The sequence below is a fragment of the Lissotriton helveticus genome, chromosome 10 (genome assembly GCF_964261635.1).
Source record: "Lissotriton helveticus chromosome 10, aLisHel1.1, whole genome shotgun sequence".
Classification (NCBI taxonomy): domain Eukaryota; kingdom Metazoa; phylum Chordata; class Amphibia; order Caudata; family Salamandridae; genus Lissotriton; species Lissotriton helveticus.
The window spans coordinates 527,331,021-527,346,174 of record NC_136071.1 but is presented as its reverse complement, the minus strand read 5'-3'; the positions used below and the strand labels follow the sequence as shown (position 1 = coordinate 527,346,174).

Here is a 15,154-nt window from a genome sequence, read left to right as displayed (position 1 = left end):
CAGGGTCGTCGGCTCATTGAACTATGTCATCCGACTTCTGGTAGATTTATAATTTTAGATTTTGCGCTTCCTCTGCTACATTCTGGTCGCTGTACTACACGTGTGCATGTAGTGTTAGTATGCGTTTATACTAACAAATGCATCATGGTCCTAGAGAGGGCGACCTCTCAGGCGCAGCTCATACAATGTCCCGGGGTGTGCATTCGCGGGACCTTTCTGTTTACTATTAGAGGGCGGGTGCATGGCTTCCACCCTGTGATAGCAAATCCTTGGTTGACTACTTGAAGCGAGAGGAGGAAAACCTTGTATTGCTTTAATAGAGGGGATGCGGATGGTAAAAATGGAAAGAAAAAAAGCGGAGTCTCACCGGTTCATTTAAATGAGGCCCCTGGTGGGTAATGTTCTGTGGCCAATCCATTTATTATATTGCGGGTCTCTGTAGGACTGGGGATCTTAATGTCACATGTAAATTAGGCGCAGAAGGGCACAGAGATGTTTTGCAGCCTAGGGGACCGCCACCTTCCCGGGTATGGTTTACTAATTGTTGGGGGGGTTCGAGGCCAACTGAAGTCCAGGGATCGCCATAATCCGGGGCTTTACTTAAATATGCAGCAGGGTGTTGCCCGGCAGTCCCTGAAGCCTCGGTGGTCCTAGACAGTGCCTTTTGGTTCTGTAATGACACAGGCAGTACTCATGGTGTTATAAAGTGATACAGTCATAGAACTCTTGCAGTTGTGGAATTACCCAGGCTTCATTTGTGTAATAGTCAGTTGGATTATGTTTGATAGGTGCACTGTAATATTACAAAGGATTGCCCTCATAATCTCCTATAAACAGATGATTTTCACAATAAACTATAGACAAGTGTTGTCAGAAAAAGAAGACCTATACTACTCACTTATTTATTTAAAGAAAAAAAGTAACCTTTATTAAAACACAAACAAGTATAAACATATGTTTAATAGAACAAACTGTATAATATAAAAAACGTGGGTTGGACTCCAGTGGAAGCGTAAACATAAGTATGTGTGCTATGTGGAAGAGGTAGAGAAAGGTAGTCCGAATGAAAGGACGATAGTGAGAATGGGAGGGAGAGGGAGTGGGTGGAAGGGAGAAGGGGAGGGAGAGTCAAAAGAAGAGAGGGAGGAGGAGACAGAGCGTCGGCCTACTGCACCCAGCCCTCAGTGTTTATCCTCCCATCACTCGTTTTTCTAGGACGCTGGGTCCGCGAGAAAGAGTGTGGTCCAGCAAGTCATTAAAATGAAACATATGAGGCCAGAGATTAGAGGCCATATTATCAAGGAACGGCGATAGCATTATCGCCGCCTTAGCGGCAGGAAACTGCAGCTAAAGCGGCAATACGGGACTTGATAATATGCCCTTGTGAATTCCCATAGAAGCCCAGGTTCTGATGTAAACGGGAAAATCGCTTGCCTACACCTGTGCACCCAGGGTGCTGCACCCCAGTCCCTTCCCTTGCACACCAAGGCTTCACTGCTCACCTGCCACCATCGGTGTGTCCCACGATGTGTTGGTGCAAGCTCAGAGTCCGGGGTACGTTTGTACGGTAGGAGAGCAGTTCTCCGGTCGGGGACGGTGTCTTGATACTACCATGGAAGGCGTCAGACTGCCCAGGGCATCATAGCAGGGTGAGCTCCCGCTCCGCCCATCTTGAGCCAATCAATTAAGTGTCTGAAAAGGGAGAAATAATTTAATGGTGGAAACGTCTGGAGGTAAATGAAGGTTTATTTCAAGCTTAATAGAAAACAAGAGTTAGGTGCATCCTTTGTTTTTGAAGTACGCTCTACCAACTGTTAGTGGGAATCGTGGTTCAAAGAGGAGTTGGAGTGCACAAGAATACACAAGGTTAAATAATAATACGTTCTACGAAGGTTCACATAGAAATGAACAGAGCGCATGGTAGAAGCATAATGTGTGCATGTAATGCAGTGGTGGAAGGCTGTGTGCATGTACACTTAGTAACAAGTGCACTACAGTGCCCTAAAAGCCAATGCCACATGTCTGTAGTGCAGCGCTGCCCGCTGACTCAGGCCTACAGTATGGTCCAGCAGGTCCTTAAAATGAGACAGAGATGAGACTGAATCAGGTCAGAGATCACATCATTACGCACGGCAACATCGCTTGTTCGCACCTGCACAGCCAGGCTGATGCACCCCACCCCTCCCGCTGCACCGCGCTCAATTGGAGCCCCTGTGCACCCAGGCAGCTCTGCTCATCTGCTGTCATTGTTGTGTGAGCAAACACTATGGGCAGCAGTGCTCACAATTCAGTTGGAGTGATGATTTCAGGATGGTGTACACCTCATGGATCCCTTTCGAAGATGACGGGCAGTAGGGCTCACAATTTAGCGCCAGTTTTGATTGCCAGGATGGTGTACACCTCATGGATCCCTTTTTTTTATATTGCGCATTGTGGTATGCAAGGTGGATGCGGCCATATCACCTGAGGCAGTGTGGAAGAAGAGGGACATGTGGCGTCACGGTTATCCTATTTATACGTACACAAAGTGGGCTGGGTTTGCGTACGCCAGGCCAGTATAGGGGTTTGAATAATTATTCCGGGGCCCTGGGAGTTGTTCAGTTCCTGCCTGGCCAGGAAGTGTACTTATGTGTGTTTCTTTCGTAGTTTTGACCTCGCAGAGTGTGCAATTTACATTAGTGTAGCATGTATCTGAAGGGCGGCAACTGTCACTAATGAAATGGTGTTTGGAAAGATTGAATGGCGAACATCACATGTGGTTGTCAAGGTTGTGGATATGCGCAGACACGCACGTCAATGGTGTGCGGTATTATTGAAGGTGTTGCTATCGCAAAGCGTACACATGTGAATGTGCTCGGATGGAAGGAGGATCAGCAGTGGGGCTACGTCATACACAGTGATAATGCTCATTACAGTTTAGCAATGCATGTCAAATGTGAATCTGAAAGTCTCACATATAACACACTACTATTTTGTTAAAGCCTGACAACAGAGCGTACAGCAAAAGAAATCTACACATTGCTGTTTACTGTTTGTCACATGTGACCTAGGATGTGCACTCTGCCCGTGGCTCATGATACTTCTTAGAGCCACGAATACCCAGGCCGAAAGGGAGCACAAAAATGTGCACACACACACACACCAGGGGCATCGTGTAACACACATTTGTTTTTTGATGGAACGTTTGAGATGCATGGCAATCACATGTGGAAGGCTAATGTACAGACCATGATTATTGATCAAGATGATCGTTGCATGTTGTGTGTAGTATAAGATATGTGTATACAGGAAAACACTTTTCAAAAAAGCTTTCTAAGCAGAAGAGGTGTCTCTCATCAAACGCTGTAGAGAGAATTACTAAAATGGGTGGGGTCGTCCAACTGTTACAATGGGAAATGTTATGAAGCAATCAAATGCTTTTTTTTAACGTCACATGGCAATCGCACAACGAGCGCGCAAGGAGGCCGCACCCGACGCGATTTTGACAAAATATATTTATCATAATATACGTTTATTACAGTTAGAAATATATAAATGTTTAAAATATTTTAGATTATCGCTTGCTCTCATATACTGTTTAAAGTTATTTAGATATACTTTTGAGGCAAAAAAAAAAGCGAGGGAATGGCATACCAGGCGCGACACTATATGTCTGTGACGTAACACAGGGCCTGGCAGCGTGTATTCGTCGCATACGCAGCGCGCAGCTGGCGCGACCCGATACGTACATGACGTAACGCGTGGCTTGTTACTGCGTACCCGTCGGATACCAAAGAAGCAGCTGGGGTGACTTCATGCGTATATGATGTTACGGGGGACGCAGTGCCACAAACTCGTCGGATACGAAATGCGCATCATTTACGAGTTTAGCAATATGGCGGATAGGATGGCGGATAGGATTCGCGTGGTGATAGAGCTTAGTATGCTACCGGTATGGGAGTGCAGTTTTCTAAAAAAATATATATATATATATATATATTCACTGAAAAAACCATAGGTTATAGACCATATATAGTTAGGAATTAGCATTTAAAAAACCTTATTTTACTCACACAAAACCATTGAAATTCCATATATAGTTAGTTGCACTAACTATATATCGCGCACCCGCAATCCACTGCTGATCATGTCACATATTACATCATTCATGACATGGTCAGTGACATCACTGATGACATCACTGATGACATCTCAAATGACATCACTGATGACATCACTGATGACATCTCAAATGACATCACTGATGACATCACTGATGACATCTCAAATGACATCACTGATGACATCACTGATGACATCTCATTTGACATTACTGATCACATCACTGATGACCTCATTCATGTGATAATACGATGAACCTCTTCAGACTCTAATATAACCTTAGATACACTCAGTGTAAACAGACACTCACAGACTGTCACTCATCCATGGAGTTACTCACACACCTAGTCAGTCATGCAAAGAATCAATCACACCTCCATTTCCTCAACTATACAGTTATACACACCTTACTTATTCAAACATATACTAACACATATTTACTCTATTATACAATCCCTGATACAAGTTCACAGTGATCCATACAGCCACTCACACATTCACTGGCTCTTATGCACAGTTATTTATATATGTCAACTCTCACATGTACTGTGTTTTACATATGTACTTACTTTGACATGCAGCACTGAGATATCCATTCACTCACCAATACACTCATGCACACAGTCAACCGCCCATACAGCTGTTTCCACATGCACTTTTGAACCCATACATCTAGTGAATCAACTGCTCACACATCTATGCACAGAGTCATACACCTCCCAGCCACCCACACACACACTCAGTCTCCCATACAAATACTTGGGCAACCAATCAATAACCCATATAGTTACTCATATAGCTACTGATCAACACATGCAGCAGTTTACAGAACAACAGACATAATGATGCACAAATTAAGACAGTTTAGTCACTAACCCATGCACTCAGTGAGACACATTTAATCACTCACTCATACAGTCAGGCATGCACCTACTAAATCCTTCATCCAGACACTTATACATCCACTCATTCTTCAATATGTAAGACATATTTTAACTTTACAGAAACATAGTCACTGGATGTTGTCATCAGTGATGTCATCAGTGATGTCATCAGTGATGTCATTTGAGATGTCATCAGTGATGTCATCAGTGATGTCATTTGAGATGTCATCAGTGATGTCATCAGTGATGTCACTGACCATGTCATGAATGATGTAATATGTGACATGATCAGCAGTGGATTGCGGGTGCGCGATATATAGTTAGAGCAACTAACTATATATGGAATTTCAATGGTTTTGTGTGAGTAAAATAAGGTTTTTTAAATGCTAATTCCTAACTATATATGGTCTATAACCTATGGTTTTTTCAGTGAATATATATATATATATTATATATATATATATATATATATATATATATATATATATATAACATTTCTATGGCAAAATGAAACCCCTTATTTTGTTCCTTTTCAAATTAAATGTATTAAGTGTTACCACTTTATTCCAATCAAGATGACTTCAGGTGTGCCATACTTTTGTCATAAGTAAGACTGTTAGCGTTCTAGTTGTTCTTTAAAACACTCAGGGACATTCTGTCACTGGGCTATAGTTGGGCTACATCTGGCTGATATTTGGGCTACATTTGTTTTTTTTTGTCTCTGGCGGCCATCTTTGGGCTACATTGGGCTTCATTGGGCTTCATTGGGCTACATTGGGCTACATTTGGGCTCCAACATATATATAGCCCAATGTAGCCCAACATATATTTTTCAAAGTTAATTTTCGTAAAAACCACTGGAGCATATATCTTGAGACATAGCAAAGGCACATCGGGCTACCAGTCCCTACAATTTTGCCAAGTTTCGTGGAAATCCATTCAGCCGTTCGAGCTAAAAGTGAGTCCAACCGCCCTATGGAAAACTCAATGTTAAAAACACGTTTTGGGACCCCCCTTTTTTCTCGGCCCCCGCTTGACGAAACCCCCCCAAATTTTCAGGGGCTGCTCAGAAACAAAATGTTCCATTTTCCAGAAAATTTCAGCCAATTCCGTCCTCAAACGCCAAAGTTATTCAACATAGAATTTTCAAAAATCCCATAGGAAAAAAATCCTAACTATATATACCTACTGGCGACCGCCAGTAGGTAATACACATATTTTTGGGGGAAATTAAAAGAAAAGAATTATAATAGAGTTCCAAAATATTTTTAAAAATATTAGAAAAAATATAGGTTTTAAAAACATTAAAATATGAAAATAACATTTAAAAAATCTTTGAAATTCACTGAAAAAACCATAGATTTTAGGGACGTTATAGTTAGTTGGACATTTGACTCATATAAAACCAGAGAAATTCGCCTGTTATAGTTAGTTGAGCTAACTATAACTCGCGCGCCCGCAATGCACTACTGATGATGTCACATATGACATCACTGATGACATCAGGGGCGCGCGAGTTATAGTTAGTCAACTAACTATACCAGGCAAATTTCTCATGTTTTATATGAGTCAAATGTCCTACTAATTATAACGTCCCTGAAACCTATGTTTTTTTTGTGAATATATATATATATATATATATATATATATATATATACAGATAGATAGATAGATAGATAGATAGATAGATAGATAGATAGATAGATAGATAGATAGATAGATAGATAATTCGATTGTTTTTTTACTTACTCCAAGGCTGGGCTGGAATACGTTTACAACTAGTTTGATACCTTTAGGGCTGTAGAAACCTCAGAGATGTAGTATGTGAAAAGCAATAGTCTTATTTATAGGAGTTTATCAGCATGTCCCTTCTTAAACCCCCTCCTTAAGTTTTCCGAAACCTCTGTCATTTAGTTATAAGTATTACCCTTTTTCGGCCACTCCCCCTTGTCCCTACCACATTTACAACTAAAAAGTATACCTATACCATGAAAGAGATGCAGGTGAAGCGGCCATGGAGGTCTCCAGCCGTAGGTTTCCGAATAACATTTCATACTAGGATTGTACCACTACTGCAGTACTCCATTATGACCTATGAAATGCAGTGGCAGGTTTGCTTCGTTTATATGCACTGTAGCACAGCACCAGAAATTGTTGTGTTGCATCACAGACCTGTTATCTGCCATTTTCTCAATCTCTCCTTCTGTGCGCCCGCTTCCCCCAAGAGTCTAAAAGAAGTTTTAGTTTCACCTCTCCTCAAAAAAATACTGACATTCCTCATTCTGCACTTTCAAAGTACAAGCCTATTACGACCTTACTGGTTAGTACTAAGTTTCCTGTGAAGTTATCACTCAGCAATTCCAACACTTTTATAATACTTTTAATATCCTATCACAAACACAGTCAGTTTAAGTTCACTTCAAGGCACAGTAAATTGCTCTGGACGTTTGGGATGACACCTTACCGGTGAGGGCGCTCCATCTATTCTCGTCCTCTGAGATGTCTCTGTGGCCTCAGACACGGTAAATCACTCCATCCTATTGAAACACTTGTCCGCTGTGTCTTGGACCTCAGAGCAAACCATCAAATATTAATAGCCAATTCTCAAAGACCCCTTCCAATAGGTTAAACTTGATTCTTTCACCTCACAAGCTTGTAGGATGGACATTGGTATTCCTCCGAGCTTGGCTTTGTCTCTTGCACTATTTAATACATATTTCCACCATATTCTACTTTATCTTTTTCATGGGTTTCAGGTATCTGCCCAATCATATGCGGAAGTTTCTGGGATATATATTTGAATATTGCCAAACACCTCTACTGTGCTTGCCCCAGAATGTGTGTTACACAAAATCCAAGCGTGGTTGACTGAGAAATGCCTCCAGCTTAATAGTGCGAAAGTTATGGTCATTTTCTGTGGATCTAGACTAAGACTATCTCACTCTAAATTTAAATTACCGCAAATCATTAAAAAGGATATTGTTACCAATGAAAAGGTGACACGCTGTAAGACTATTGCTATTCACTTACTACATCTCTGAGGTATACGGGCTATTCACGATCACAAGCCTGCCTAATAGCTCGAAACACTTCCTTCGGCTACATGGATCCGTTATGTTTCTAGGCATTATGTACATGGTTGTTTTCCTGTCCACTAGTTTTCCTTTTCCTGTCTTTAGTTGCTTATATTTCATGTTCTGGTGTGTTACAAAGTTTGGGACTACCACCAGAACAGTGCTGCACACAGAGCTGGGAGTGTGAACCACATTCAGTGTACATCACGAAAGGAACTATTCTGAGATTTTCAAAAAGGAGAGAGAGAAGAGCTGTGGAGTTTATTCCGCGCACACATCCTAAATCACGTCTCCTTATATTTTTAAATCTAATGTGTTGAAGTATAGAGGTGCTAATCCTAATACAGTCAGGTGCTCAGGGGGCAGGGTGGGGGGGCTAAATCTCTCACTAACATGAAAATCTATAGAAATATTTGAAGCACAAATGGGCACTCAAGTCTTAAATGGTTTTTGTAATTTGTAAATAACAGAAAGTTCTCTTGTCCTTGTGTAGTTTGCACATGGGACAATATGTCCTTTCAGTGAAAATGTAGGTTTTGTTGCCCAGATGCTGAGTACAATGAATGTAATGTGTCCATCACCAGTATCGCTATGTGGATTGCCTCTCCCTTTGCTAACCTCTTTATGGGTTGTTTGAATAACGGCATGGGTGGTCCCAGGTAGCCGTAAATGTAGCTAATCACATTTTATACTGGGGAACCTTCTAAAGATTTGGACACGCACTATTATAAAACTACATTTGTATTATGAACATCTTTATGAACACCCATACAAAATCAAATGTAGTATGACCCGCAGTAAACAAATCTACTTTCTGGATGTTAACTTTACATATCAAATGGCAATATAGATATAAATATTATTCGAAGGCCAACAGTCTGTGGCTCTCTTGCCCTTCTGTCTAGCTTCCACTCTAGGTCACAGTTTAGTGCCAGGAAATTCGGAATTATGGTGCATCACAGAAGAAGTTGCAGCTTAGACTAGGGGCCTGATTCACAAAGGTAAACTTATACTTTTGTGTAAGTTTATGATTGTTTGACATCCGCAAAGTGATTTTACGAGTAGTATCTATACGACTGCGGAGTCTATGCCCATACACAGATAGTTCTACCCTTGAAAGGTGGGGGTCCTGGGCTCTGGTTATGGTATTTTTCCTCCTCATTCCAAATTTTGAATTCTCTTTAGGGTTTTATATGCAGTGCTTTGTTGTCCTTTGCCTACGTTTGTGCTTTAAAAATAATGAAAAGGTTTGTTTTCATGTCCTTTCACATTTGTAGTAGTGTAATTCAAGTCAGGCTTTGCTTGAGCATGTGGTATTATCATTCACTTGGCATACAGAATTTGTTGTCTTTTGACTGGTGTGCGTCCTCCATTTTTAAACAGTTTGTCTATTGTTTTCTGCACATCTTTGTTTTGTTTTCTTCCCAACTCCAGTGTACTTTGAATCCTTTTTATCTGCCTGGGATATCCAGAGAGAGTGCCTTTGTGTAGCTCTTGCAAGTGATTTTATATTGCAGGGAAGGTTTAGGTTGTTTTGCATTTTTTTTTGTGATGGTTAACCCGTTGGCTGCTTCCGCTTTTTTGCGGCAGTGCGGCCATTTTAAAAAACGGGCGCGGTCGTGTCGGCACCAGCGAGGTAGTGCTGCCGTCGGCCAATGGCCGACGGCAGCATGGAAGGGGTTAATGTGTATCCCTGTTGCATGCCCTGATATGTTGCCTCCTTTTTTGTTATTTGTTCCAATTTCTGAAATAGCTGCTTTGGTAGGAGCAATTGTACACATTTATAAATATGTTTTAGAGCTTGACTGGTGATGTTCTGACAAAGCTGGCCAAATTTGGACGCGCACTTGGAAATAGCTTTAGGAACTGTGTAAATTGGGAAAGGCACACTTATATGTACAGTCAAGGTGCATTGCACCCTCAGGGGTTTATTTACCAAGGGTTTTGTGTCACCCTTGTGCCACGCAAGAGGCCGCAGGGCGATGCAAAACCTATAATGAGATTTACCAAGCCAAGCAAGGCTGCCTTGTGTTGCCCTGTGTGTAATCTTAAATCTGGAATAATTGATGGCAGCGCAAATCACTGCCTTGCATTACTGTGCCCCAGGGAGTCATTCCATAGGTGGAGCGTGGGTGTTCCCATGGATTCTGAAGCATTCCCAGATTTACAAATACTGGGAATGTGTCAGAATGCTGCACCTTCCCAGGGGATGTGTAACGAGGAGAAATATCTTTATTTTCTCTACGTGTGCTGCATTCTGCAAAAGAAAAAAGCCTCTGAGGATTGTTTTTGTGTAGGAAGGTGTCTCTTCCTACACAAAAACAATCCTACCTGTAACGCAGGCATCCTTGCAACATGGTACTTGCCTGTAACACAGACACCCTTGCAGCCTGGTACAAGGGTGCCTGTGATGGCTCTAGGCACCAGTCTGCACCAGTTTGTGCATCAACGCAGACAGAGGGCAGGAATGCGCCATATCTTAATTCCTGTCCTCTACCTCTCATGCAACGTGGGGGTCTTGTTGCGTTGCACTGTGTGAAATAATGATAAATATCGGCCTAAAGTGTGTGTACTTGAGTGGAGCCTATCCAGAGGTATGCTGGAGTAAAAACCTTACTACCTTGGGGGCATTAAGAATGATCATGTGTACATTTTACTGCATAACCTAAATGTACTTCACAGAGGCAGGTATCCTGTTTTTCAAAATGTTCGATTGGACCTCTTCCACCTAAATAATAGGTCTTATTATTATTCAACTCAAACGTATTTATTTAATTGATAACAGAAGGAGGAACGACTGAGACGGTCTCCACCAGCATTTGAACTTGCTTTATGAATGTTACACAACTCTCTGGGACATGCTAACAACCAAAAGTTGTTTTACCCTTCATGGTCCATCCTCTTGTTATCAGAGCTGCACTGATGCACATTATGGAGGTAAATAATAGCTACTTAACCCCAGACATCCGGGAACCCCACTTCACCAAATTGTGAGATCCTAAGCCAACTGCTTCATCTGCCTTTTCTTTTTCTTTAGCTATGGAAAATTTGAGCCACTTCGAAATCAGCCAAATGCCAATTTAATGCAATATATACAGAACTGTACATGTACCTGTCCATTAGAGTTACTAAGATGCTCCACATTGCTATCCCAACATGCCCCAGTGTGGCACAGACTTTCATTCCCCGAGCCACGCCTCAAGTTTTGCTGTTGTTCCATATTAGTAAATGTATTGCACATTATGCAGATGCTTTCTCACGTTTTTACCTGCCTGCCTAGGTACCTCAAGTATTGCTTCTGAGATCCTTCAATCCATACACGGAATGCAAGTGAGAATAGTCAGGGTTTCAATTGTTAATGGAAGGCCCCATAATTTGTAAGAAATCTCAATTCCAGAAAAAGCATGGGCCAAAGATAAAAACCTATAATATAGGACGATATCCCTCCCCCCACAGAAAAATGCCTTGTGGGAACCTTTAAAACTGTGTTTGCTCTAGATCACAGGAGAAGTGTGTTGTGCCAGGATATTTTTTGCATGTATCAATGTCAAGGTCTTGAGTTTCTTTCTCTCTGGAATGGATCGGTTATTTTCAAATCCACTATCAGCCTGCATTAATATAGGCGGTCAAATTATTGGTCAGTTTTGAATGTTATTTGCGACAGCAGCTCCTATCTTTTTTTTGCTTGTTTCCCTTTCTCTAGCTGTGTCTTCCCTTCGCTCAAGACAGCCTGGCTCTCTGGTTCCAAACTCTTCATTCTTTGACATCCAAGATCCGGAGATCAGAGTTAACATGATGGAACGTCCAGCGTCCAGCGGAGACCAGCTACTCACCATGTGACGCTTTTTTCACCATCGCCAATATATAAGATACATCTCAATATTTATTTAAAAGTGTGGACTTTACAAATATGCACTAATCGGTCTAAACATGGTCACATCATATGGTACAAAAGGGAATACTGCCCTTTGTCTTTGCCAAATAGTGAGAATCCGTTTGGAATGAACTGCAAATGTATTTTTTTCAAAGTATAGGAATTCACAAACTGTTACTATTGTTTTTTGTAGACACTCCTGCTGCTGTTTATTAAGATTTGCCAGGGAACCAGCAATCATTCATGAAATTTTAATGTGCATCATATTCCCAAGTGTTGTCAAATTCTAGGCTAAATATATTTGCAATTGAAAAAATAAATTGTCTTGAAGAAATATAGTTCTAGGAAGATGTGCCCTTCTTCTTTTAGTTACCTCTTAATCACTTCAACGGCTGTCAAAGGAGAATTTTATATGCTAGGCTAAATAAATTTTCAATGAAAAAAATAGATCACCTTGAACAAATATAACTATAGAGAAATGTGCCCTTATTTTCTTAGTTACCTCTTAATTTCTTCTGGTATTGTAAAGGGAGAATTTTAAATGCATGTATGGTGTGGAGAGTACCATCTTTTTCCAAAAGGACTAGCACTGCTACACTAGTGAAAACGTCCCTGGGTGAGTCCATGGGGTTGCACAATATCAGGCTGAGTTAGAAGAGCGTGGTAACTGGATATCTACCTAAAACCGGCTGATGCTCTGTCCATACCGCATGGTGGTGGATGTCATGCTGGTGAGGGCGCTTCTGGCTTTTCATCAAGCCCCCCATGGAACAGATTCGATTTGCCGTAAAGTTGCCGATCAGATGGCGATCTAGAGAGACTGGTTCACCACCATTTGTAGTGGAATTGCTTCCATGAAATGTTGCCACAGAAAGGATGGCAGGCCTTCTCTAAAAGGTAGGTATGGAGTCTGTAAGATGCTCGAAAACACGCTCAGCATACTATGTACCCCTCATATGTGGGTTCTACCACCATAACATGGGGGAGACATTTCTAGTGCCGACAGGTGGGAGTGAAAATTCCGTCACCGCCGTTGGTGGAACGTCTGCTGGAGTCCACACCCTAGAAGGTAGCTCGTCCCATGTGGAGAAACATTTTTCACTATGGAGGAGAACTCAGGTGCAGTAGACTATCTTCGCTAGAGTGGAGTAAGATTGACATCTATCACATCTTCGCTAGAGTGGAGTAAGATTGACATCTATCACATGATGGACAGTGACTGCACCAGCAAAATTTCACAATATCCTTTAGATTCAAGTCATAGTCAAGTCAAGTCATAACATTTATATAGCGCACTACATACCCAGAGGGTTTCAAGGCGCTTAGGAAGGGGAGGAGGATTATTTGTCAAATATCCACGTTTTAAGCTGCTTTCTGAACGCTAGGTGATTCTGGGTGAGGCGAAGGTAAGCGGGGAGTGAGTTCCATGTTTTGGCAGCCAGGTATGAGAAGGATCTGCCTCCCATGGTGGTCTTGTTGATGCGAGGTACAGTGGCGAAGGCTTGGCTGGAAGAGCGAAGTTGTCGGGAGGGGGTGTAAAAGGACAGTCGAGAGTTGAGGCAATCTGGTCCGATGTCGTAGAGTGATTTGTGTGCGTGGGTAAGCAGTCGGAAAGTAATCCTCTTATTGACGGGTAGCCAGTGGAGGTCTTTAAGGGGACCAGAGATGTGTTCGTTGCGTGTGATGTCTAATATGAGCCTGGCTGAGGCGTTTTGGATTCGTTGTAGTTTCTTCTGGAGTTTAGCGGTGGTACCTGCGTAGAGGGTGTTTCCGTAGTCCAGTCGGCTCGTGACTAGAGCGTGGGTGACTGTTTTCCTTGTATCGGAGGGGATCCAGCGAAATGTTTTTCTGAGCATGCGAAGAATGTTAAAGCAGGAAGAGGATACGGCGCTGACTTGTTTGTTCATTGAGAGTGAAGAATCCAGGATGACGCCAAGGTTCCGTGCGTGGTCTGTCGGGATGGGTGCATTTCCGAGGGCTTCCGGCCACCAGGAGTCGTCCCATGCAGAGGGGGATTTACCTAAGATGAGGACTTCTGTTTTGTCTGAGTTCAGTTTCAGACGGCTTTGTTTCATCCATTCGGCGACTTCTTTCATTCCTTCGTGTAGGTTAGTTTTGGCGGTGCTGGGGTCCTTGGTGAGAGATAGGATCAGTTGAGTGTCATCCGCGTAAGAGATGATGTTGAGGTTGTGTTGGCGGGCGATGGCCGCGAGGGGGCTCATGTATACATTGAAGAGGGTGGGACTGAGTGAGGATCCTTGTGGTACGCCGCAGATGACTTCGGTGGCCTCGGATTTGAAAGGTGGGAGGCGGACTCTCTGGGTTCTTCCGGTGAGGAACGAAGTGATCCATTCCAGTGCCTTTCCTTGGATTCCGATGTTTCTGAGGCGTTGTAAAAGGGTGCTGTGGCAGACTGTGTCGAAGGCTGCAGAGAGGTCGAGGAGGATGAGGGCGACTGTGTCTCCATTGTCCAGCAGAGTTCGAATGTCGTCTGTTGCTGCGATGAGGGCGGTCTCAGTGCTGTGTTTGGCTCGGAAGCCAGATTGTGAGGGGTCGAGGGATTTGTTGGCTTCGAGGAAGGCGGCGAGTTGGTTGTTGACGGCTTTCTCGATGACTTTGGCCGGGAATGGAAGAAGCGAGATGGGGCGGTAGTTTTTGAGTTCGGTGGGGTCTGCTGTTGGTTTTTTCAGAAGGGCGGTGAGTTCAGCGTGTTTCCAGTCTTCTGGGAAGGTAGCGGAGTTGAAGGAGCAGTTGATGACGTCTCGGAGGTGCGGAGCTATGACGGAGTCTGCTTTGTTGAAGATGTGGTGAGGGCATGGGTCTGTGGGGGATCCAGAGTGGATGGAGTTCATCAGGCGGATGGTGTCCACAGTGGAGATTGGCTTCCAGGCGTTAAGGGTGTTAACGGGGGGAAGATGGTCAGCTGATGGTAGGGTGGGTTGGCTTCCGGGTTGGTTGACAAAGCTGTTGTGGATGTCAGCAATCTTGTTGTGGAAAAAAGAGGCTAGGGAATCGCAGAGGGTTTGAGAGGGGGTGATGTCGTTGGAGTTGGCCGAGGGGTTGGAAAATTCCTTGACGATGTTGAAAAGTTCCTTGCTGTTGTGGGCGTTGTTGTCAAGTCGATCTTTGAATGCTGTTTTCTTGGCTTTTCGGATCAGTTGGTGGTGAGTACGGATGGCGCTTTTGAAGGCGTCCTTGTTGCTGGTGGATGGGTCTTTTTT

The 15,154-nt window shown here is 42.9% G+C and overlaps 1 protein-coding gene across 1 annotated transcript in view; it reads left to right on the top strand.

Annotated features, from left to right (window-relative positions):
• LOC144785371 (uncharacterized) overlaps window positions 1-13,023 on the top strand; it is a 337,243-nt gene extending 324,220 nt beyond the window's left edge. Inside the window, exon 17 of the mRNA XM_078664322.1 lies at window positions 11,763-13,023. Coding sequence (XP_078520448.1) covers window positions 11,763-11,899 — 137 coding nt within the window. The 3' untranslated portion in view covers window positions 11,900-13,023. The remainder of the gene's footprint in view (window positions 1-11,762) is intronic.
• Window positions 13,024-15,154: the final 2,131 nt, after the last annotated feature.